The sequence below is a fragment of the Perna viridis genome, chromosome 5 (assembly GCF_037379345.1).
Source record: "Perna viridis isolate PV_CMFRI_1.1 ecotype Kerala chromosome 5, ASM3737934v1, whole genome shotgun sequence".
NCBI lineage: Eukaryota > Metazoa > Mollusca > Bivalvia > Mytilida > Mytilidae > Perna > Perna viridis.
In genome coordinates, this window is record NC_142449.1 from 46,976,234 (window position 1) to 46,995,041 (window position 18,808).

General features: G+C 32.1%; 1 protein-coding gene across 1 annotated transcript in view; it reads left to right on the forward strand.

The window, feature by feature from the left end:
* The window catches only part of LOC148617970 (uncharacterized), a 163,625-nt gene extending 145,265 nt beyond the window's left edge, over positions 1-18,360 (forward strand). Inside the window, exons 37-44 of the mRNA XM_088585159.1 lie at positions 459-662; positions 4,814-5,020; positions 6,284-6,325; positions 7,844-7,882; positions 8,977-9,006; positions 12,918-12,947; positions 16,183-16,359; positions 17,802-18,360. Coding sequence (XP_088441285.1) covers positions 459-662; positions 4,814-5,020; positions 6,284-6,325; positions 7,844-7,882; positions 8,977-9,006; positions 12,918-12,947; positions 16,183-16,359; positions 17,802-18,013 — 941 coding nt within the window. The 3' untranslated portion in view covers positions 18,014-18,360. The remainder of the gene's footprint in view (positions 1-458; positions 663-4,813; positions 5,021-6,283; positions 6,326-7,843; positions 7,883-8,976; positions 9,007-12,917; positions 12,948-16,182; positions 16,360-17,801) is intronic.
* Positions 18,361-18,808: the final 448 nt, after the last annotated feature.

Consider the following 18,808-nt stretch of genomic DNA (forward strand, 5'->3'; position numbering starts at 1 on the left):
CCAACAAACATTTGCGGATGTGCATTCAAAAGTCAACGTTAATAAATGAATGAACTTATTTGTTAGTTTTTTTTGGACCGGTGATAATTAGTGGCGTTCTGGTAAATCGGACAACGGCTTTCACTTTCTAAAAACTACTATTTGACGGTTTTGTCTGTTATTTGTCCACTGTTGATTCGTAAAAAGAATCAACGGTTTTAACAATAGGTTGAAGTCAAAACGAATAAAAACAACAAAATCCTAATTTCTGTTAAACTCATTTTTATATATTATTAGATTACTTCGATTTCTTTTCGAATTTGTGTAAAAACGTAGTGAAGCCCTGTGCAACAACTTTCAACACCGACATTCTTATTCGAATAATGTTTTGCATACTTAGTTTCACTTTACGCTCTTGTCTTTTTTTATTTTTGTTTAGCAATAGTATTTATCATATTCTCTCTGATTTATTTTTGTAGATGATATGCTTGCATTTGGGAAGCCTGCAACACAGAGCTCAAATTATGGTCGTTTTGTTGCATGGCATGCTGTTGATGGAAATTTGAATACAATTGCATCCACTAATAGCGGTGGTAACTCATATTGGAAAGTTTTCTTAGGGGATATTTATGTCGTAACAAAAATTGTGGTTTACGTGGTAGGTGGAGGGAAAAAAGGGAACCGTAAGTTTACTGATATCTAAATACAATATTGTATGTAAAATGTTGTATTTTTGTTGCTAAACTGTTAGAGGATGTCCATATAGAAACCAGGCAGATTATATTATATGAGCGACACAGTGTAAATTTCATCTAACAAATTAATTTGTTCCAATGTATTGTTAGAATCATTACGATGTCAAAAACACAGCATTTTTTTGGTATCAAAAGTGGATGACCAAAAATGTATTTTACAAGTTTTCTAAAAAGTCAACTAGACTTTGATAAGAATAAAGAGTTTTTCTTATCAAAAAGTTTCAATTATTTTCAATGTACTTTATTTCAGTAAATTATAAACCTACATTAATTTCTCACAAAACATGAATTCTTGATCTCTAATGGATGAAAAATATTTGGAAACAAACTTTTGCATAAACCACTCAGTGCCTGGATATTCAATGGACACCCCTTATTTAAAACTGGCTTACCCTTGCTTTACATAAAATTAGCTCTTTTTAGATCTCAATTACCGAGGTTGGAACTTGATGTAGACATTCAGAAGTACAAATGTGTCCTTGTCATTTTGTTTTGTATTTACTTCTTGTCACCTTATTCTGCAACAATTCATAATGTATGCGTTTGGTTTACAAATGATTCGGTCAATTTCAGTTGTGAAATAGCTGACTATATTAATATCAACGCCAACAAAGTTGTAAAATAGTTAATGTAGAAGTGATTGCCATTATATAAGATTCAGAGAATATGATACTCCATCTTCAACCATTTAAAAGTGAAAACAAGGGAAAAATCATGAAATTATGAAATAAAAATCCAAAAATATTTTTTTGTAAAACCTATTAGGACTGCTTTCAATAGTTTTGTTTTAAACCTTTGAAATGAACAATGATTGTATGTGAATTCAAATGTTCTGTTTATTTCTATTCTTCAAGAGTCGATTTTTGAAGAATAATAAAAGTCACTATAAATTCTTGGCTGCCGCGAGTCATTTATCCCTGCGGTAACATTTCTGTTACCTTATTACTTAAAATTTTCCGATTGACCATGATTTTGCGATCTGTCTTTCGTATTGAAAAACAATGTGACTGAAACAAAGTTTCAATATTGTCATCCTACAAACAATTCTTCAGATTTTCAATAGTATATCGTTAGTTTTAATGTAGTGGTCAACATAATTCATTTCTGTGCAGTTTTGTGAATCAAAATTAAGTGATAGTTCCTGTAAGAATCAGGCAGAAAGTGAAACATGGTATAAAAGAACCCCATCATTTTGATAGTATAATTTGACTATTTGCACCATCAGAATCAAGAAAAAAGGACAAGATTATCCAAATCTTGCTGGACCATTGAGTTATAATTTCATTGAAATGCAATGAAAATAAACATTTCAAGTGTAGATAACTCTGTAAAAAAAACTCTTTTTACTAACATTGGAAAACAGACATACACAACAAAGAACATAAAGTAACTAAAATCAAACATACAAAGTAACAAAAGCAAATGATCAACTCGGACTCCACTGAATACTGGGAGCAATTTCTGAGCAAAGCCAGTGATGCAGAGATCAAATAATGGTCTTTTCAAATAGAGAAAATATCCTTAAGTGATATATTATTGTGAGATCGGTGGGGTTTTGACATGCATGTTTCTGATTTTACCCATTTGCTAGATTCTTACAAACACTTACACTTAAATTTTGTTGAAACAAGAGGCATCCAGGAGCCTGAATCGCTCACCTGGTTGAGTTTTGCCTTTCAAGGGCAATAAATTAAACAAGTTGTCCAACAATTTTGACTCAAGAAAACTTTGATAGGACTTATCATAAGGATCGTTTTAGTAAATGAAAGTCTAATTTATCATAGTTTTCAAGACATTGGCTAAAAACTGTAAAACAAAATGTCATTTTCCTCTGTCAAGGGCAAATAATTCTTATAAGAAGGCGTCTGACAAATTTTATGTCTGAAGACTTTAGTAGTCCTAAAAATAAGGATCAAGGATATTGAAAGAATTTGGCTAAACCTATCGGTTTTGGAAATATATGCAAAAAACTACTGTCTGACTTCTATATTCTATTTTTAGTAACAGTGGCCATGTGTTTCAACGGATCAAAAAGTCCCACTTCAATTCTATGCAGGATACCCCAAGGAACACTTATACCGAGTTTTGTTTCAATTGGTAAAATAGTGTCAGAGGAGAAGATTTTTGAAAGAAATAACATTAAAAATAGCAAAAAACTTTGAAAAGGGGCAATAACTCCAATATGGCTTAATAGATTAAAATGAAAATTTGACCGCAGATAGATCTCATCATGCTAAATACTTTTACCTCAGTCAGAATTTGGCTAAACCTAATCGTTTTGGAGATACATGTATATGCAAAAAACTACTGTCTGTCCCCTATGTTCTATTTTTATGTCATTAGTCATTAATTTTCTAATACCGGAATAATTGTAGGTTAAGTGGTTGTAACAAATCAAGACGGCTTATTTGGTTTAACTTTCATCAGCATGCATATTAAGATATAGCGTCTACAACGCTTCAGGGATTTATTTCAATTTGAGCTTAGCTTTAGCTGATTTACAAAATTGTTATTATTATTAAATATTTCACTGTCTGTAAACACATTACTGTTATTTTAGAGATGTGTCATGTGTCAAATAATTATCACTATTTGATACATGCGGTGGATTCAGGCTGTACCCAATATTAATGCTGTGCAATTACTGCTTTTGTATACACATAAAAGCTGGTTCACTTTTTCTTAATTGAAAGAGTAATCCAGGGAACCAATATTCGAACGAGAATTATTTAAATATATTCAAAGCATAAAGATTAGACGTGGGAAAAAGACATGCAAAGAAACTGTAAATGAGTAACTTAATCCACTAAAAACTTAGAGTATAAGCCAGGTGCATTGGTAGGGTAATCGTCATTTACTTGTCTGGAAACAACCACTTAGTAGCTCATTAAATGTCACATCGGGGTAGATGAAAGAGGTAAGGAAAACTATAACAGGTTTAAAAAATCAGTTTTTTTATGGTGCATATGGATGCACCGCAACGATTCACGATTTCATGATGTTGACTATAAAACTTCTGTAGTGATGACTTCAATCTAGCAAAATAACCTTGTTTCTCTAGCCTATTTGTAAAAAGTATAGCACGATACTAAAAGTCCGCGTTGTAACGGCAAGCTGAGCCATAAAGTATGAGTTGTAATATGAAGACTCCATACACAGGTGCTTAATGGATTTTGCCACAGAAGAACGGGAATGAGAAGTTATCGCGTTTGGTCATGACGTCTTTTTCCATGGAGTTATATGTCTAGGTACATATATTAGGCTGACTTCATAATGTCTGTATTGTCTTTTGGTGTTAAGTGTGTTGTTTAAAATTTCCGAAACTAGGATTGTTTGTAGACAATGATTCATCTATATAGCGTAAACTGAGATTTAAAAATCTGGGTAAACAGTGCTCTTTCAACTATAAAGTCAGCTTAATAAGAGTAAAGGAATACGTCAGCGAGTAGTGGAGCGCAGGCCGATGTCGATTTGTATTACGTTTCCCAATGAAATTAAAAACGGAAGTCATTGCATATAATTTGCATTACTGCCTGGTGAGCATTATTTTAATGAATCACAAGTTATGGCATTTTTTCTTTGAAAATACATAACTGATTTATTTGGTTGGCAGAGAATTATGTTTTGTCGTTTTACATTACTGTTAACAATTAGTGGCAATTTGCCAACATCTCCAGTTAATTGATTTCTTTGTAGAGCGATAATACTATCAGAGAAGCTTCTCGGCATAAGGTGCCATTGTTGATATCATCGCTAAAGAAGTTTTATGGTGGTCATCACAATTTGATTGAGCGATATGAAGTTTCACAGTTGAGACAAAATATCATCATTTAAATTTAACGTCTAACCGGACTGACAATCATACAAACTGTATTAAACTTACCAAGATGACATAAAAGGTTGCGCTGACCGGGCGAGGCACATTTTTCATTCCGGTCCACCAGATGCCACTCTCGGTTTTTTGTTAGAATTCATATTGCAAGTGTTTTAATTAACTGTAATTGTATCCGGTTATCTCAATTACTAATTTAGATCCGCACAATTGCTGTGTGGTTCAAAGTCAATTTAATTTGTTTCAGCCAAATGGTTTAACAACGTTAAAGCTATAATAAGTTTATTTGAACAATGTGGTTCAATGTATAAAGGTCCAGCTAAAGAATACGAAAATGTAACGTTTACATGTGGGGAATATGGAAAAGGAATTGAAGGAGAAACGGTCATTCTTAGTAAAACAATTAATGAAGGTTATCTTCAATCTAGAGAAGTTAGAGTATTTGGAAAGAAAGGTGAGTAACTCCTTAAGTGTTTTTAAATTTAAGTAATTTAGTTTGACACTTACGTGCTATATTTGTACAATTACTTCCACTTATCCAATATGTATTTCTTGTATTATACTACAGTGTAATGATATAAGAAACTCTTTAAATTGGACTGTTTCGTTTAATTTATATCAACTACTTCTAAATACATAAGCTTCGAAAAAATAAAGGTTTTTTTTTAATCATAAGAAGTGTTTATGTGAATTGTATTTGTATTAGAGAACAATTTTTGTAACCATCCCATGTAAGTTTATGATTATATTTGTACGAAAGCTTTTTTTCATTTCCTAGCTTGAATGTCTATGATGGATGAATGACTTCTCATAACTTCTTTTCAATTAAAGTAGTAAAGTTGCTAATGGTTACAGACCTTTTCTCCTGATTTGGTACCGTTGTAGGGTTAATAGGACTAAAGTACTCCATTTTTTTTCAAAACACAATAATGAGTGAAAATTGATTTAAAATTAACTGAAGTTATTTCATTGCAACATTGAGCCTTTTTTAAACGAGCCTTTGAATTTCTATGAAATATTGAATACTCCAGTGTTATGTAGCCACATTGTCTAATTCGCATAAACTTATTTAGCAAATCTCCCTAATTACGAAACTTCTTTAATGGTTTCTCAATACACTAAAACATGTAAATTACAAATGGCGCTAATAATCGGATATTGACTTTGACAGTATTGATCCGCACTCATAAAATTATTAATGATTTCTTATTATTAGTTTAATAAAATGGTTTTTTTTAAAGTTATTTGTTTATTTTTGTTTTCTTTTGTCTATTTCAATTGAAATCGTTTGCTAGGGTATTGGATACAAACTTTTGGTCGGTTTTCTCTGTAATATAAACCGCTTTCATTCAGCGAAAACCGACCCAGAGTTGTCTACATTCAATACTCTAAACAACGTTTAAAAGCAATCCCAAAATAAACACATTTACTGTGCATAATTACAATCGCTAGTATCAATTTTAGATTTTATACTTTAACGTTGGCTTAGTCATGCTATTCGTGCACGAGGCCCATCGATTCATCCATAAATATGTAGACAAGATACACGTGGTCGTTGGGAGAAACCAAGTTCACTTCTTTCTATTGTTCAGGGAGTTTTGTTTCACCTTTCTGATGATATCAATATAAATATTTGACACGAAATAATCATATGAAACTATCTTTATAAGATATATTGAAATTAAAATTACTTATACAATTTCCATTTGTGTAATAGCGGCAAAACCCGAAGAATTACCACCAACACTAAAAGAAAGTGGTAAGTACTCTTGGTTGGTTTTTAATTTTAGTTAATTTATTAGTTTTATCTAAACTGAACATCATTAACATGTTTGTTTTCAATGTTGATAAGTTTTTACATTATATTCCATTTGTCCCTTATGCCTATAAAATTGATTCCCTTGATCACCCTTAGAACAGAACTTAAAGGTTTACTACGTGATATAGAAAACAATAAAACAGAGACAAAACTTGAATACTCTCTGTTTTAAAGTAATTCAAATTTCATCGTAGTTTTAAGTCAATTGTCATAATTGTTTTCTTGATTTATTCGTGTGATAATATTTTACCCACACCGCTGCATGAACTGTGAAAAAAAAAACAGGTGTACCTGGTCTATGCAGTCAAGTTTGCTTATTTACTTTGTGCGGGCTATTTGTAGTTGTCTTACGTTGCGTGTGTCTATTTTCCTTGTCTAGTCTTTTCTTTGAATATATTCTATCGATTCCAGCTCAAATCTTTGTTTACTTTCCCTTCATGTATTTACCGTATTAGTATATGTTGTCTGTTTCTAAATACAATTATGCATTCAAGTCACTCTTAATGATAAATAATGATAAATATAGTAACTTCATTACTCTTTGATGTCTTGTTGTGGCGGACTGGTTGAAATTCTTTTTCATAACAAAAACATATTTTATTTATTTGCATACATTAGCGTGTATGAGGTATTATATAACACATGGACTTGAGGTCATGAGTTAGATCCAATAAATAGGCACAAACTGTACTAAAATGCTGTTTTAACTATTTTTTTACATTTAACTATCCATGGCCATACAATAAAAAAACACAAGGGAAACAGGCCGCCATCTTGGACTTCACCACCTACTTCACTTTAAATTCCAAAAAATATTCAGGTTTCTCAATAAGGTGGACTGCCATCCAAAAATTTGCGCCTTTAATATTATTGTTTATTCGTTGAAAGAAATTCAATCATTATTTCAAAAGAAATTCTAAGAAAAGATAGCAGGCAAGTAAATTATACTAACACAATGAGTGAGCTATGTTACAATCCGTGTCCGTCTGCCCTCTGCACTTTTCTATGACAGATTTCTCTTCTTATGTTGGAGGAAAACTTAAGATATTAACTGGCCTCTCTTGTATACTTCCTGTTTTTGCACGACCTTATTTGTCAGAAATGGTCGAGTGTGAGGGTATTAAATCGATGAATGGTTGAGGTTTGAATCTGCTGAAAATCAACGATTTAATTTGAAGCGAGTAATACCAAGACAATATCACGCTTTGGACTTTAAAATGTAATATATATTTAAACAGTAACGGTTTATATCATTTGAAACATACAATTATTTTTGACAGCTCAAATAGAACGGTTACAATATGAATATGTTTATCATAACATTATGCCAAACAAATGTATACTTTTAATGATGTTAATTATAATATACTTATTTTTTCTTCAAGCGTTTGTACTGTGTATTATAAGTGGACTCATTTAGTTTTTGAATAAATTTTTACTTTATATTATATCTTCCAGATACATTTGCAGTTTTGGGATCGGAAATAAAGCCATCAAGTAAGTAACTGCATGTTCATATATTTATATATTTGTTTAACTTTCCACCAAAGTCAAATCAGAAAACTGTATATTTAATAGTTTATTCCGTTGTAACAAATGAATTATTTTACTTCTCAATATTGAAGTAGTTTAATGGCGGTATTTTCATCATGAGCCTCAGAGAATACTTAAAATGTGGTCATTTAACCTCCAAGATTGCGAATATGATTATTAGTATTTACAATACAGGTCGATAGAAAGTCATATGTGAGTTTATCAATATTTAAAATACAGGTCGATAGAAAGTCATATGTGAGTTTATCAATATTTACAATACAGGTCGATAGAAAGTCATATGTGAGTTTATCAATATTTACAACACAGGTCGATAGAAAGTCATATGTGAGTTTATCAGTATTTACAATACAGGTCGATAGAAAATCACATGTGAGTTTATCAGTATTTACAATTAATGTCGATAGAAAGTGACATGCGATTTTATCAGTATTTATAGTGCAGGTCGATATAAAGTTATAAGCAGCTGTAACCGTGAGTCAAAGCTCAACAGGTGCATACACATGAACGCGAAATGAAAATAGCACAACATACACACAATAAAGCAACACTCACTTATTAACTTATTATATTGGTTTCAGAAAAAAAGTCATATTGTAAGATTTTTTTTCTCATCCTTGAGTTTTACACCAATTTTCAACTTTCGGTTTAGAAACCCTTTTGAGATGTAAAAAAACCGGATCATGGTTCTAAATAACATAATGTAAGTGTAGATATATGTGAGTTATCAGGCGGTTGAAACGTAAAAACAAAATACATGGACACTTTAGTAGCATGATTACCTTCTTCATTTAATTGGCCTGTAAAATAAACGACCTTTGAAACGATGCTATTCTAATATTGATTTTAACAGTAGATATTTAAACAACTCTTCAATGATACAAGAGCCATCGTTATGTTTTTGTTTCTTTCTGTTGTTGTTGTTTGTTTGTTTGTTTGTTTGTTTGCTGTTGTAGTTGTTCTTTTTTTTGCTATTTACTGTTAATTCTACCCCCAAAGTTGTATGACTTCACACAAGTTTTTTTTTCTCATTTCAGTCCAAATTGAAGCCGATATTTTAGCTCATTGTAAGTACATGTAATAAATGCCAAATTCTGAATTGTTATAACTGATTCTACTTACTTTTTTCTGATACGATCATGTTCATTGTATTTTTCTTCTAAGCACTCATGTTGAAAAATACATTTTTTTTCTTTTTTGTTACATGTACATATATACATGTAATGCTATGTAAAGTTATTTAATATTTTTGTGAACTAAATATCCAACTGTCGTTCACTCTAAATGTTTCATAAAAGTTCGCCTTATATAAAGCCTTTTTTTACCTGGCCTAAAAGGCCATGTGAGCATTTGTCATCACTTGGCCTTCATCGTTGTTGTTGTCGTCTCGTTAATTTTTCTTCTCTCCAACCACTCAGTGGATTATTACCATTGCAGTTTTCAGCCAATATCGTGAAAACTATAATAATGAAACAAATTTCGAATGATGCAATAGTTATTATGATAAAGTCTACAGGTCTCCATTTAGTAAAAATTGTCGGACGATTCCATGTTACAGTTACATTTATTGTCATTATAAGGCAGATACGACTTATTTTTGTTGTTTTCAGCTAATATCTTGAAAACTGTATTTGATAGAATAAAACTTTCAGTTGATGAAATTATCCTTCTGAAAGGGCCTGCTAAAGTTACCATCTGGGTCAAAATTGTAGCACGACGCCTTGTTTAAGATTTTGCCCTAAAAAGGGATAAAAAAATGAGTTTTTTAATCTTTATCTTACCTGGCATAATAGACCATTTGAGCCTGTGTCAACACCTGGCGTCCGTCGTCGTATGTCGTCCGTCGTAATCAAATCTATTAAAATATTCTCTGAAACCGTACAACATTATTTCATGAAACTTTTTCACATTCATCCTTAGAAATTGTATCCGTTATTATATCCGGTATAGAAGATAGGGATCTAACCATACATTTTGGCTTATATCTTAAAAATGGAACAAATAGACAAAATGAAAGACTTTTTACTCTCCCTAGTTTGATGATATCTACCTACCCTCCAAATTTGAATATTTTGTTCTTTACATGTCGGTTTTACCTATTTTTTCAGTTGTTTGTTTGTATGTTTATTTTATTGTTTGTTTTGTTTTATTTTTGTTTTGTTATTTTCTTTTTGTATTATTCCAATGGAAACAAACTGTGTTCCCCTACTTGCTGTTCCATTCCTTCACTCTTATGAGGCTGACTTTATAGCTGATCTATCGTTTAGCTAGATCCTTCAATCTCAGTTTCCGCTATGTAGATGACGTTTTATCGTAAAACAATCCTTGTTTTGTAGATTTTATACATCGCATCTACCCCCAAAGAAAAGAATACCTAAACATAAGCAGAAATGTTAAGTTTTAGCATATAATCGATGTAAAAGAGACATGTTGGGTTTTTTTTTTTTTGTTTTATACATCGGTGTATTCAACATACCTGCTCATTTCAGGTGCGTGTTTTTTTTATATGACAATAATGAGTTTTTCATAAAAAGAGAAATTTTCGGAATTTCATATTTTAATTCTTTAATTCTTTAATCAGCTTTATGACTTTATAGCCAATATGATCCGAAAGACAGAATATCGTTTAGCTAGATCCTTTAATCTCAGTTACCTCTATATAGATGACGTATTACCTTTTAACAATCCTAGTTTCGTGGATTTGATACATCGCATCTACCCCAGAGAATCTAAGATAAAGATACTACAGACACTGTGAAGTTAGCCTCATATCTTGACCTACATTTAGATATCGATGGTAAAAGAAAACTATTGACCAAACTATACGACAAACGCGATGACTTTTCATTTCGTGTTGTCAACTTTCCGTTCATCTGTAGCAACATCCCTTCAGCACCTGCGTGTGGAGTTTTCATATGACAACTCATACTTCATGCCAGAGCTTGTCGTAACTACGCAGACTCCTTGTTTCGGGCTAGACTTCTTACACTTAGGATTTTGCTACACGATTCAGGTCATCACTATAGAAGTTTTATCTCGTCATCATGAACTCGTGCATCGTTACGGTGTATCCATTTACACCATGAAAACTGATCTGTTCAACGTGTCATGGTTTTCCTTTCCCATTTTGTGTACCCTGGACTTGACTTTTTATGAGGATCTCGTCGAGTATTTCTAGAAAAGCAGAGGGCGCTTACGCTTACCCTACTGGAATGCAACTGGTCCATGCTCCCAGTTTTTGGTGGAGTTCGAGTTGCTCATTTACTTTTATTACTTTTATTGTATATATTATTTTGGCTATTTTATGTTCTTTGTTGTATATGTCTGTTTTCCATGTCTGATCTTTGTCCCTCGATTACATATTTTTGAGTTTCGCTAGAATATTGGTTCCCTTGATTACTCTAGACTGGTATAGCAACTAGCTCACCAATTCCAGCCAAATGATTAATATAAATGACAAAGTCATTCAAAGGTGGTAATTCAGAAAAAAATATCTCTGTCTATTGTGAAGTCATGGCCCCTGAAATGCTAGGTTTTATGATTTTATAGTTTTATGCCAGTTATCTAGAATATGATAGCAGATCAATTACTAATGTTTAAATAAGTCTATTAAGCATCTTAAGATATAACAAATGTACATGTTCCAGAAAAATATTATTTCTTATCATGGAGTGGCATCCTCTAAAAATGCACTTTTGACGATTTTTCCAGCTTTTTTCCTTTTATTTAATAATCCAAAATTGCCGAATTTGTATTTAGTTCAAAAATATTTTAACTATAAATAAATAATTAATATCAAGAGTTGAATATAGCGTGGTTTACTATGTGAGCGATTCAGGCTCTTATGAGCCTCATTTTTTGTTAACTATTATGAGAAAAAAAAGTATGAATTAATTACAACAAATTAAAAACAAAAACAAACAAACAAACAAAAAACACAGGATCTTCTAATTCAGATTCTGATCCGAATCAATTTGGGGGTTGCACATAGCAAAATATGGACTTTGTAATTTGTGAATATAGGGACATGGGGTTCCACCTATTGCTCCTACAACGCTACTAAATAGAATGGAATAAAACATTCACATAATCTTTATTACCTGTTCCCATTGTGCACCTTTTACTTAAGATTTTGATCCCAATCAATGTGGGGGTTTCACATAGCAAAACATGGTCTCTGTAATTTGTGGATATAGGGACATGGAATATGGAGGACCCATCTCTTATTCGTTACTCGTCCTATACCACTGAATTGAATTGATAAAATTTTAACATAATCATTACTACATGTTCTCATTGTGCACCTCCTATTTTAATTGTTGATCCAAATCAATATGGAGGTTAAAAGGTGCATGGTATCAAATGGGGAGTGGGGGTACCAAGTAAGCATTGTTCAGCTTTTCTATTACTTTTTTGTATGAGATCTGTACGGGACCGGTCAAAATTTATATTTCTGTGGAAAAAAAATAAGAGCCTAAATAAAAGTTGCAACCCTGTGGCTATCTGACTTGAAAAAAAAATGATGTCCTATGTCAACTTGGTAAGAAAAATGTTGATGTCCTATTATGGTTTTCTTATAAAATTTTTATTTGGAAATATTATATTAACACATACAGTGTATTAAAGATCTTACATATGCGGTATTGATATAAAGCTATTTCTGTTTTAATACATATAGTTATTCCAATTACAATCATGTTAAATAGTTATATTTTTTACCGCATTTATATGTTGTAGACTATTTTTGTTATAATAGTTTTTTTTTAAAAAGTACATAAAAAATTTAGTTTAATGTATTTGTTCGTAAAAAACATGTGCCCTTTGGATGTTATCAGTAAAAAAGTGGTGTCTCAACAGAAGAATTACATCAAAAAAATATCTGTCCTACTGCTGTTTGCACTGATCCTATGTGGCGATAATTTTTGACCGGTCCCTTAAGTTCCAATTTAAGTCCAATACTTTTATTTTCTTATTGCAGCGGGTACATTAAGACGCATAGAACTCGGAAGTAAGTAATTTGTTAGAATATAGATAAGTATATTTGGTTACTTTAACAGTAATGATATGTTGAGCTTATGGATTTAAGTGCTTCAGTAAGCTTGCTTTCTTACATAGTTGTTCATAAGATATATAATTTTTAGTCGAAAATATATGCAACGACAGTCTTAATTTTATCGAACGCAATGTAGATGTGGTTTCTTTGCTTGCATAGTCATTCTACGGAAGTCCCGAGTATCCTTGTATTACGTAGATTGATTTGCCACGTGTATCACCAATCTCATTTTCTAATGTTAGACATCCATTCTTATATTGTGCAAAGGGTGTTGCAAGGTGCAACGACATTTTCTACAACCGGTTTTAGGGTTGTATCAATGAACTTTTAAGGGTTTCTATTTTAAGCCATTCATTTTTATATATTCATATATAACGTTTTCATTTCTCAACCGAAAACTGTGATCGAACTGTTCTACTGTATCCGCTGCTGTTTCAGTTCAAATAAAAAAAAGGGAAGCAGGTAAAACACATTAATTTTTTTATGCCTTTTCCATACCAACTAAAATGTTTCACTTTGAAATTTTTAACGAGAAACTAATTGCAGAATATAAAAAATCAACAGAAAACACACGCATGCAATTAAATATGCGAACAATTAATATAAAATATACCGATGCAAAGCACTTATTGTCAAAACTGGCCTCAATACTAGGTGCATTAAGAATCATGCAAGAATTTTTATGAGGGGTATTGAGAGTCCATGGGCTGGGAGGGCCACTGTGCACCCCCCTCCGATCTCATCAACTTCATGGTGATTTTTATGTACCTTTATACCTTCTTTTACCGAATCAATTTATCGCCGAAGAATATTCTCGGATTCGTTGTCAGTATAAGCCTATATTTGTACACCACTGGGTCAAAAAGGTAAGATTTTTGTGACGTTGAGCGTCTAAGCCTTCCTGGGACAGCATGTGTGAACAAAATAAACACGTTAGGTATCATTATTTAGTCATCACGTTCGTCGTTAAGTTATGGCAATAGTTTTCCTTTACCATCGATTTCTAAGTGTAAGTCAAGATACGAGGCTGACTTCACAGTGTCTGTAGTATCCTTTATCTTAAGTTCTTTGGGATAGATGCGATGTGTAAAATCCCCGAAACTAGGATTGTTTAAAGATAATACGTCATCTATACAGCGGAAAATGAGATTAAAGGATCTAGCTAAACGATATTCTTTCTTTCGGATCATATTGGCTAAAAAGTCATAAAGCTGATTAGAGAATTGAAGAATTAAAATATGAAATTCCGAAAATTCCTTTTTTTTATGAAAAACTCATTATTGTCATATAAACAACTAAAAAACACGCGCCTGAAATGAGCAGGTATATTGACTACATCGATATATAAAACAAAAGTACCCTACCTGTCTCTTTTACATCACATTCGCCTAAATTTAAACGGTTTTACATCGATTATATGCTAAAAACTAACATCTCTGCTAATGTTGAGGTATTCTTTTCATGGGTGGGGGTGGCAATTTTTCATTTAATTGGACTTTGAAAAGTTCAAATATTTATTACTTGGGATCATTAGAAAGCTAAGACACTATATAATTGTATTTGAATATACAAATACTTGTTTGAAGTACGGTATCGGAAAAAATTGCCAATTGTGGTGAAATGGAAGAAATTATGAAATTCCGAAAATTCCCTTTTTTTTAAAAAAAACTCATTATTGTTACATTGAATCTAAAAATACGCCCCTGAATTGAGGAGATATGTTAAATACATCGATAATTAATACAACAGTACCCAACACGTCTATTGTACACCGTTTATATGCCAAAAATTAACATTTTAGTAGAGGCATTTTCTTCCTATTTTGACTTGGAAAAGTTCAAATATTTATTAATGGGGCTCATTTGGAAGCTCAGACACTATATTAATTTACTATATCACACAAAAAGTTAATCTACGGTATTCTGAAAAAAAAGGAAATAACGGGTGATATAGAAGACATTTTGAAACTCAGATAATTCCACCTTTTTAGATTTTATAGTAATTGTCAACCCAAAAGGAACTCAGTGCGTCTAAATTGATCAAATATGTTGGGAACATCATTATCTTAATTATGAATGCCTAAAATATTAGGTTTACGGTGTCGGTATGCTAAGAATGAGAATTCTGTTTGATACTGGGACCAGTTTTCAAGGGGTAGGGGCAATATTTTTTAACATTTCTTTCTTTCTTGAAAATTATTTAACGTGATTTATTTACGTAGAAAATTGAATTATCTATCGAATGATACCAAATGTAAGACGTTTTAGTCGAGCAAAAACTTGCTAAGTCGAATTTATATGTCTTTTTACGAAAAAATCAAAAAGTCATTTTTCGCTTTTTTGGATAAATTCAAAATAACAACTGAAATTGCCAAAATTCATCATAAGAACCCCAGAAATATTGATTGTGATACTACTAAACATAAAATACCAAATAAGCCATTTTTTTACACAAGCATAAATACTCTAAGGGTTTTGACATGGAAAAACATGTCAATTTTGGCGATTATTCGGTGGGTAGGGGTACATTTTTTTCACCCCCCCCCAAAAAAAACCCCAAGTGTTACCGCAACTTTTTTGTCAACATTGTAAAGCTGAGACATTGGGCTATATGATGATAGAAAGAAGAAGTTCGAAGAATAAAAAGACGTAAAAATGGATTTTTTGCCTCAACGAGATATAAAAAGATGCCAAAAAATACAAAAAATTATTTTTTGGCGACAAAAAAAAAGTTGCGTAAATGGTAGGAGGGTACCTGAAAGTCACATTTTGGTTGATGAGGGGGTACGAGAGGTTGTCAAACGTACTAATTGTTTTACCACGGGCTTGCTATTTATGTCGTTATTCGCCTGGGGTCAATTGAATATCGAACGGTAAAATTTTATGGTTTGAAATTCTTTTGATGTTCATTTCTGGTTAATCTAAAGCATGTAAATTCTAAATGAATATCAAACGAATATCAAACTAATACTAAGAAAACAAATACACTAACACTGGCATGCAAGGCATAACATAAGGTGTACCGACAGATTTTTTTTCTTTTGAATCCACAATTTCTCGTTTGGTTAAGTATCACAACGGAAATGAAGTGGTACAACAAAGATCACAAATTTAAAGAACAATTTGAAAATCCGTCGTGTAACTTCAGATGTTGTTTATAGTAAATTCATACGTCATTTTTTTAACTTAAGAAACTGGTTTCCGTACTGAAGCAAGCTCAAGAAGCAATCATCAGCGTGCAGTTGATGGTTTATTAAAACCAGATATGTGTACTGACAAAGAAAAAAACCCTTGGTGGATTGTAGACTTGTATCAAATCTACAACATATCTATGGTTAAAATAATATCACCAATAAACGGGCATAGTAGTGAGTATAAAACCTTAGAGTAGAACTATTAACAATTCGTAACACTGAGCGTGAAACAATTATAAATATAATTTGTTAAAGAAAGAGCACCAAGGAGAATCTATATTAGTGAGTAGAACAACTCGCAATGTAAATTAGTGAGCATGGAACACTACCTAAAACTATTCATAATATGTTATAGTGAGTATCGAGCACATAGCCTAGAACAATTACAAATACAGTTTGTTAAAGTAAGAATACCAAGGAAAATTTGATGTAGTGATTATTAAACACAAGTCGAGAACAGCTCACAATTGTATTAGTGAACATGGAATAGACAGCCTTGAACAAATACGAATATATGTTTGTAATACTAGCACAGAACAAGTACAAATGTCATTGATTAAATCAAAGACAAAAAGAAGAAATCGAAATAGTGAATATATAAAACACAAGGATAAAAACATTCACAATTGCCCGTAGTGCGAATGGAACACAACCTTAAAACAATTACAAATATAATAACACCTAGGATATTGCGCAGTCATAATGGGTAAAAAAAACACTGAAATAGACAACCTCACAATTCGTGTTTTAGTGAGTATCCTTCAATAATTCGTTTTAGTGGATTTCGAAAACTGTTATGTATGCATATTAGTTTATATGCAAAAAAGCAATTCAAGACTTAAGTTCATCATAACCTTTCGACAAATATGTCCCCAATTTCAGCACAATTTCCCTCCGACTAAAAAAAAAAACCTCTGCATCTTTAAGCATCCCCTAGATGTGAGAAATTTACCCTAACCGTGCACCTGGTCCATGTTCCCAGTTTTTAGTGGAGTCCGAGTTGCTCATTTGCTTTTGTTACCTTGTATGCATTGTTTAGTTACTTTGTGTTCTTGGTTGTATATGTTTGTTTTCCATTCTGATCTTTGTCCCAGGATTACATTCTTTTTATTACCGCTAGAATCTTGGTTCCCTTGATTACTCTATCTAAAACTGGCCTGACTTTTGCTGTTTTAATTTCATTAATTTTGCAGAGAGTGCGACTATGAACTATCAGGACAAAATTTTGAGATGCTTCTTATTTTTTAAAGGTAAACTCTATCCACATTGACTTGCTGGTCAATAAAAGGAGAATAGCCACCAATACTTTAAAGGTGTTTTAAAACGGACTTGTACTGTTTAAACGAGTGGACCATATCCAGTGAATCTCAGGTGTTAATTTTTGCACTATCTGATGTAACTTTTTCATATCTATGGGATGTATGCCTTAAAATTCCACTATGTACACAGGTTTGGCTGTAGTCAGAAGGAAATTTGTGGTGAAATTAAGGTCATTTGACAATACGAGTTTGTAACCACCTGACAGCTTCTAACATATATTTACTTTCACGAATAACTCGTAATACTAATTAAAATGGTTTTCTTTCTCGAATTACTGGTATTTTTTTCTTTTCCAGAACATTTCCATGATATTGAAGTATTCGCCGGTATCAGATTGGATAAATTTAAACTGTGCAACACATATAAAGGGCCTCCCAAGAAACAATATACAAGTGAAGAATTTTTATGTAAAGACAGTATCATAGTTGGACAATTTGTAAAAATAACAATGACGACCAAATTGGATCATATGTGTATGTCTGAAGTGTTCATTTACGAAAAACAATGATGAAATCTTATAAATACATGTTGTATATGATATGTAATTTTATTATACGAACTGTTTAATGTTTTGACAATAATAGTTTGTAATTAAGCATAAAGATATGGGGAGGGGGGGAATCATGAAATGGAAAGGTAGCCATCACATGACGCAATTCATTTAACATTTGTCTCCAAAGGCCAATGTTAAACAAATGAACAGAATTGATTTAATACCAAGCTATGATAACATAATTGCAGTTTTCTACAGATGTCATGAAAATATCCCAAAAATTTGAACATGTAAAGATATTTTGAAATGTTTGGTTGGTTTTCAGTGAAGTGGTTTGAAAATAAAACGAGACTTTAATACATTCTCTGAACAGTTCTTTTTGTCCAAGGGATTTCCCTATTTTTATTGGCTTTTCGGTACTTCTACTTTTCTTAAACAAGGTGGATGTGCATGTTTTAAGTCGGATAAACGCAAGAACAAACATATATGTCAGAGAAACGCAAGAACGATTAAATAAAAGAATGTGCGGTCATCGTTCGGGAATTAACACCACCAAATTCCGTTTTAAGTAAAAACTATGGTAGGGAAAGAGAGGAGTACTGAATACGCAGACTAGGTACTGCAATACCTTACGGATGCAATGACAACATCAAAAGTATAGGAAACCTTTCAAGCCAATATAACAATAGCATAAATGTGATGAATTTATTTGACAAAAATCCAAGACGGGAAAGAAATCATGGCCATCGCCACTATACGTCACCTAAGTTACATGATATCTCCATAGATGGTCTCGTTCCTTTCATACAA